General features: G+C 29.5%; 1 protein-coding gene across 1 annotated transcript; it reads left to right on the plus strand.

The window, feature by feature from the left end:
• The first annotated feature begins 243 nt into the window (after positions 1 to 243).
• On the plus strand, positions 244 to 1024 carry LOC135954917 (fibrinogen C domain-containing protein 1-like). Its single transcript, XM_065505162.1, has 2 exons — positions 244 to 749; positions 809 to 1024. The coding sequence occupies exons 1-2, from the start codon at positions 286 to 288 to the stop codon at positions 936 to 938; spliced, it is 594 nt and encodes a 197-aa protein (XP_065361234.1). The 5' UTR covers positions 244 to 285; the 3' UTR covers positions 939 to 1024.
• Positions 1025 to 7402: the final 6378 nt, after the last annotated feature.

Here is a 7402-nt window from a genome sequence, read left to right on the forward strand (position 1 = left end):
AGGATTCTAGCTTCAGTCGTTTGGGCTGTGCGATGATGAATCAGTCAGTCAGTCAGTAACGTTACTCTTTTATATATATAGATGATCTGGAAGAAACAGAAAATCAATATTATAGGCTTTTAATAATGAATTATCCTCTCTAGTAATGATAAATATAAAAAACAAACTACTTTAGATAATAAATTCAATACAATTCTAATAATAATAATGTTTTACAGCTCCGATAATCGTTTACCAAAAAGCTGTTATGATCTTAACGAATGCAGTAATAATGTTTTTAGTATAATGGTGCCAGAATTCAGCGCCAAACCATTTCCGGTTTCGTGTGATTTAAAAACCCTTAATGGCGGTTGGACCATCATACAGAGACGTCAAGATGGTTCGGAAAATTTTTACAGAAATTGGACCGATTATGTTGAAGGTTTTGGAGATTTGAATGGTGAATTTTTCATAGGCTTAGAAAAACTTTATGCTCTTACCTCATTGGATGAGCCACAAGAATTGTATATCACTTTCGAAGACTTTGAAGGAGCAAAGAGATATGCTAAATACAATGAATTTAAAGTGGGTTCTAATAGCACTGACTATAAGTTAATCGTGGGTCAATACTCCGGAGATGCCGATGATTGTTTCAGTCAACATAGTGGCCACAAATTTTCTACCAATGATCGTGATAATGATATTCATTCTACTAGACACTGTGCCGAATACTGGAAGGGTGCTTGGTGGTATACAAATTGTTTTTATAGGTAGATAGTTTTGTTTTGTTTCTTTGAAACTGAATTCATTTATTGATTTCATATTTTAGCAATTTAAATGGTTTGTATTTGTTTGGAAAAGTACAATCATCGAAACGGGGTGTTGCCTGGTGCGGCTTTCGGAAAACCGAATACTCTCTTAGGTCTGTGCAAATGATGATACGTCCAAAGATAAACTAAACAGTTATTGTTGTGTGAGCTCATTTTAATGTTATAAAATTGTTAATATTTTTCAACAAATAAATACTTAAAAATCTAATTAAAAATTTGTATTCATTTATCCATAGATTTACATAATTGTTGTAATGTAAAATTAATGTCTGGTCGAAAGGAATTAAATTTTCTTTTTCATTATCTGAAATTACACAAAAACAAATCGTGCACATATTTTGTAAAAAAGTTTGGTTTAATAACACTGTGCTAGTTGAAAAAACTGTCAAGCGGGGCGGGAAAAAACCGAAAAAAAATTTAACTAATGTTTCGAAGTTCGATTTTAAGGGGACAAAAATATTCACACAGTTTCTAATTTTTAATAGGAAAATATTTTGTTTTAATAGTTTAATATTTTGTGGAGTAGCCTATCTTTTTAATGACTTTTTTTAATCGTCTTTGCATTGAATCCACCAATTTATTGCCCCTTTTTGAAAAAAAGTTCGATTTTGCCGAAAAAAAATCAAAAATTGTATATCTTGAGTTACAAAACATTTATTTTGCTATATATCCCACTCGCATCCCACTAAGCGACCAAATATATCTTAAAGGACTAGACCCAAGCTTTCTTTTGAGCAAAAAAAATTTTAAAAAAAGGGCCAATTTTGGAAAAAAAATTTAGTTACAAATCATTTATTTTGAAAGATATCCCACTCGCATCCCACTAAGCCACCCAATAGGTCTGAAAGGAAAATATCCAAGCTTTCTTTTGAGCAAGAAAAAAAATTAAAAAAAGGGTCTATTTTGAAAAAAAAAGTCAACAAAGTTTTTGATTTTGCAAAAAAAGTCAAAAAATCCATGTTTTGAGTTACAAAACATTTTTTTTGATAGATATCAAACTCGCATCCCACCAAGCGACCAAATAGGTCTTCAAGGAAAATATCTAAGCTTTATTTTAAGGAAAAAAGGGCCCATTTTGAAAAAAAAGTTAAAAAAGTTTTTGATTTCGGACAAAAAATATTAAAATTTTTTTTTTTTTTAATATTTTTTTTTCGAAAGATTGAAGAAATAGCTATTTAAACTATTTGGAACACATTTTGCTAAGAACAATAGGTAATAAGTTACATGGATGAGAAAAATCACATGTTTGGCCAAAAGAGAGTTCTGGACCGATCTTGTTGAAAGACATCGATTTTAAAAGTTGATTCACTTGACGTGAAATCCCCCATGTATGTACTATCTTCTATCCTTCCATTTAATGCATTTTTTGTCTACACAGAGAAAACAGATTCGTGCTAGCAACCGAATTTGTTGCCAATCGAATGGTTCTATATTAGTGACCAAATTTTACAGTTAAAGTTTGGTTGCTTCAACTGAAATTCTCCTTTATCAACTGACTTTCTGTTGTTAGAACTGATAAATTCTATGTGTGCAACCGAATCATTCGATTGACAACAAATTCGGTTGCTACCACAAACCTGTTTTCTCTATGTATGCTATTCAACATTTTAGTAATGAAAATTCCACTTAGCTATTTAATAAACTTAAAGCTGTTTAGTCAAGACTTTAACCAAGACTTGCAAAATCCAAATTGCCCTCAGCAACATGAAGCTCTCTTACCAAGAAAGCAAGTATTAGCTTGAAATATCTATATTTAAGTGAAAATTCATATGTAGTTTATTTCCAATATTGTCGATTAAAACTTTTAAAGTTTTTAAAATGTTGCGGCAGAAGCTTTTAACAAGTTTCAACTAAAAGTACCTAAAACAAGTTATTGCATTTCCCATTTCCTTTAACAAAATTTAGTTTATAGTTGGCCGTAGAGGAGTTAAAACCTTTTTTTCGTTTTTCTTAATTTCGTATTTGTGTTTTTTTTTAGAAGTTGTGTTTATTAAGAAAGATTTTGTGTTGATTTGTTTTAATTGTTTAATTTGTGTTAAATGTTTGTGTTGTGTTTTAATTTCTGTTGATTTTAATTTCTTAACTAATGGAGTATCCGTGGCTGTTGGAGCTCCTTTTATCGTCGTTTCATCATTAATGAAGAACTGAATGAGAAGTGGGAGGTGTTGAATCATGAAATTTGGGTATGTTTTCTTTTAATTTTTGTTTTATTTTGAGTTGTTACAATTGTTTCTTATTTTCCTAACAATTTGTTTTGTTATTGCAAATTTGCTATTGTTTTTTGCCATTTGTAATCAAATGTGTTGTTGTTTGCATGCAAAGATGCTGCAACAATATTGTTGTTGTTGGTTTTTTTTAGAGTGTGTTAAAATTTTGGTGGGATAATTATGAAGAGTTAATGAGAGCCAGAGAGAATGTTATTGTTTTGGGGACATGCGCAGTTCATCTATGTGTGAGTTTCAGCACTTCGTAGAAATAAAGTTGTTGTAATAACTACTAGAAAAAGTGTTTGTTTTCGGACAAACTGAAATACTCTGGCTTTAAGTACATTTTTTCTTTATGGGGACTAAATGTAGAGCAATTTAAAAAAAGGTTTTCTTATTTACTTATTTGGTACATTTGTTTGTAATAATTTCAACATTTTAGTAATGTTAATTCCATATAGCGTTTTAATAAACTTAAAGCTGTTTAGTCAAGACTTCAACCAAGAATTGTAGCTCTCTTACTAAGAAAGCAAGTATTAAGTAAAAACTCCATTTCCGTTTGCCCACTAAAGTTGGCAAAATATCCTATGTACATACTACTATTCTTTCCAATATTGTCTATTAAAACTTTCCAAGTTTTTAAAATGTTGCGACAGAAGCTTTTAACAAGTTTCAACTAAAAGTACCTAAAACAAGTTATTGCATATCCCATTTCCTTTAGTACATTTAGTTCATAGTTGGCCGTGGAGGACTTAAAACCTTTTTTAGTTTTCTTTAATTCTATTTATGTTTGTTTTCAAAAGTTTTTTTTTATTAATGTTGTGTTTTTTTATAATAAGATTTTGTGTTAATTTGTTTTAATTCTTATAATTTATTATTTAATTTGTGTTGTGTTTAAATTGTTTTGATTTTAATTTCTTAACTAATGATCATGGCCCATGAGCTATTTGGCCACTTCATGAGCATCCGTGGCTGTTGGAGCTCCTTTTATCGTCGTTTCACCATAAATGAAGAATTGAATTAGGAGTTGGAGGTGTTGAATCATGAAATTTGGGTATGTTTTCTTTTAATTTTTGTTTTATTTTGAGTTGTTTCAATTGTTTCTAATATTCTTAACAATTTGTTTTGTTATTGCAAATTTGCTATTGTTTTTTTTCATTTGTAATCAAATTTGTTGTTGTTTGCATGCAAAGATGCTGCAACAATATTGTTGTTGTTGGTCTTTATAGAGTGTGTTAAAATTTTGGTGGGATAATTATGAAGAGTTAATGAGAGCCAGAGAGAATGTTATTGTTTTGGGAACATGCGCAGTTCATCGATTGTTTTTAGGCGCCATTATTACCTCTATGTGTGAGTTTTACCAGTTCGTAGAAATAATGTTGTTGTAATAACTACTAGAAAAAGTGTTAGTTTTCGGACAAAATGAAATGCATTTGCTTTTTATTTTATTGGTACTAAATGAAGTGCAATTTAAATAAAATGTTTTCTTATTTACTTATTTGGTACATTTGTTTGTAATGTTTTTACTTAATTTATGGATTCCTTCTATGCATTCAACATTTTATATAATGTTAATTCATTCCACTTAGCTTTTTAATAAACTTAAAGCTGTTTAGTCAAGACTTTAACCAAGACTTACAAGAGCCAAATTGCCGTCAGCAACTTGGAGCTCTCTTACTAAAAAAGCAAGTATTAAGAGAAAATTCCATTGCACATTTCCGTTTGCCGACTAAAGTTAGTAAAATATCCTAAGTATGTACTCAGTATTGTTTCCAATATTGTCGATTAAAACTTTCAAAGTTTTTAAAATGTTGCGGAAGGAAGCTTTTAACAAGTTTCAACTAAAAGTACCTAAAACAAATTAGTGCATATCTCATTTCCTTTTTGTACATTTAGTTCATAGTTGGCCGTGGAGGAGTTAAAACGTTTTTAGTTTTTCTTAATTTCGTATTTGTGTTTTTTTTTAGAAGTTGTGTTTATAAGATGGTGTGTTGATTTGTTTTAATTTATTATTTAATTTGTGTTGTGTTTAATTTGTGTGGATTTTAATTTCTTAACTAATGGTCATGGCCCATGAGCTATTTGTCGACTTCATGAGTATCCGTGGCTGTTGGAGCTTATTTTAAATTTAGAACTGAATGAGGAGTTGGAGGTGTTGAATCATGTAATTTGGGTATGTTTTCTTTTAATTTGTTGTTTTATTTTGAGTTTTTCAATTGTTTCTTATTTTCTTAACAATTTGTTTTGTTATTGCAAATTTGCTATTGTTTTTTTCATTTGTCTCCAAATTTGTTGTTGCTTGCATTTAAAGATTCTGCAACAATATTGTTGTTGCTTGATTTTTTGTATGAATGTTTTAATATTTAGGTGGGAAAGTTATAAAAGTTAAAGAGAGTCAGAGAGAGAATGTTATTGTTTTGGGGACATGCGCAGTTCATCAATTGTTTTTAGGCGCCACTTTTACCTCTATGTGTGAGTTTTAGCAGTTCGTAGAAATAAAGTTGTTGTAATAACTACTAGAAAAAGTTTTAGTTTTCGGACGAAATGAAATACACTTGATTTAAAAGTACATTTTTTTATTGGTACTAAATATAGTTTTATGTTTCTTATTTACTTATTTGGTACATTTGTTTGTAATGTTTTTACTTATATTATGGATTCCTTCTATGCAATTTTATTCTATGCTTTGAACACATTAGTATTGTTAATTCCACTTAGCTTTTTAATAAACTTAAAGCTGTTTAGTCAAGACTTTAACCAAGACTTACTTTCTTACTACGAAAGCAAGTATTAGCATGAAAAATCTAAATAGTTAAAATTCCATTCCCCATTTCCGTTTGCACTCTAAAGTAAGCATAATATCCTACGTACATACTCAGTATTGTTTCAAATATTGTCTATTAAAACTTTCAAAGCTTTTAAAATGTTGCAGAAGAGGCTTTTAACAAGTTTTAACTAAAAGTACCTAAAACAAGTTATTGCATATCCCATTTCCTTTTTGTACATTTAGTTCATAGCTGGCCGTGGAGGAGTTAAAACGTTTTTAGTTTTTCTTAATTTCGTATTTGTGTTTTTATAAGATTTTGTGTTGATTTGTTTTAATTAATTATTTAATTTGTGTTGTGTTTAATTTGTGCGGATTTTAATTTCTTACCTAATGATCATGGCCCATGAACTATTTGGCCAATCGTGGTTGTTGGAGCTCCTTTTATCGTCGTTCCACCATAAATGAAGAACTGAATGAGAAGTGGCAGGTGTTGAATCATGAAATTTGGGTATGTTTTCTTTTAATTTTTGTTTTATTTTGAGTTGTTTCAATTGTTTCTTATTTTCTTAACAATTTGTTTTGTTATTGCAAATTTGCTATTGTTTTTTTTCATTTGTAATCAAATTTGTTGTTGTTTGCATGCAAAGATGCTGCAACAATATTGTTGTTGTTGGTCTTTTTAGAGTGTGTTAAAATTTTGGTGGGATAATTATGAAGAGTTAATGAGAGCCAGAGAGAATGTTATTGTTTTGGCGACATGCGCAGTTCATCGATTGTTTTTAGGCGCCACTTTTACTTCTATGTGTGAGTTTTAGCAGTTCTTAGAAATAATGTTGTTGTAATAACTACTAGAAAAAGTGTTAGTTTTCGGACAAAATGAAATACTCTGGCTTTAAGTACATTTTTTCTTTATGGGGACTAAATGTAGAGCAATTTAAAAAAAAGGTTTTCTTATTTACTTATTTGGTACATTTGTTTATAATAATTTCAACATTTTAGTAATGTTAATTCCATATAGCGTTTTAATAAACTTAAAGCTGTTTAGTCAAGACTTCAACCAAGAATTGTAGCTCTCTTACTAAGAAAGCAAGTATTAAGTAAAAACTCCATTTCCGTTTGCCCACTAAAGTTGGCAAAATATCATATGTACATACTACTATTCTTTCCAATATTGTCTATTAAAACTTTCCAAGTTTTTAAAATGTTGCGACAGAAGCTTTTAACAAGTTTCAACTAAAAGTACCTAAAACAAGTTATTGCATATCCCATTTCCTTTAGTACATTTAGTTCATAGTTGGCCGTGGAGGACTTAAAACCTTTTTTAGTTTTCTTTAATTCTATTTATGTTTGTTTTCAAAAGTTTTTTTTATTAATGTTGTGTTTTTATAATAAGATTTTGTGTTAATTTGTTTTAATTCTTATAATTTATTATTTAATTTGTGTTGTGTTTAAATTGTTTTGATTTTAATTTCTTAACTAATGATCATGGCCCATGAGCTATTTGGCTACTTCATGAGCATCCGTGGCTGTTGGAGCTCCTTTTATCGTCGTTTCACCATAAATGAAGAATTGAATTAGGAGTTGGAGGTGTTGAATCATGAAATTTGGGTATGTTTTCTTTT

This window comes from Calliphora vicina, chromosome 3 (genome assembly GCF_958450345.1).
Source record: "Calliphora vicina chromosome 3, idCalVici1.1, whole genome shotgun sequence".
Classification (NCBI taxonomy): domain Eukaryota; kingdom Metazoa; phylum Arthropoda; class Insecta; order Diptera; family Calliphoridae; genus Calliphora; species Calliphora vicina.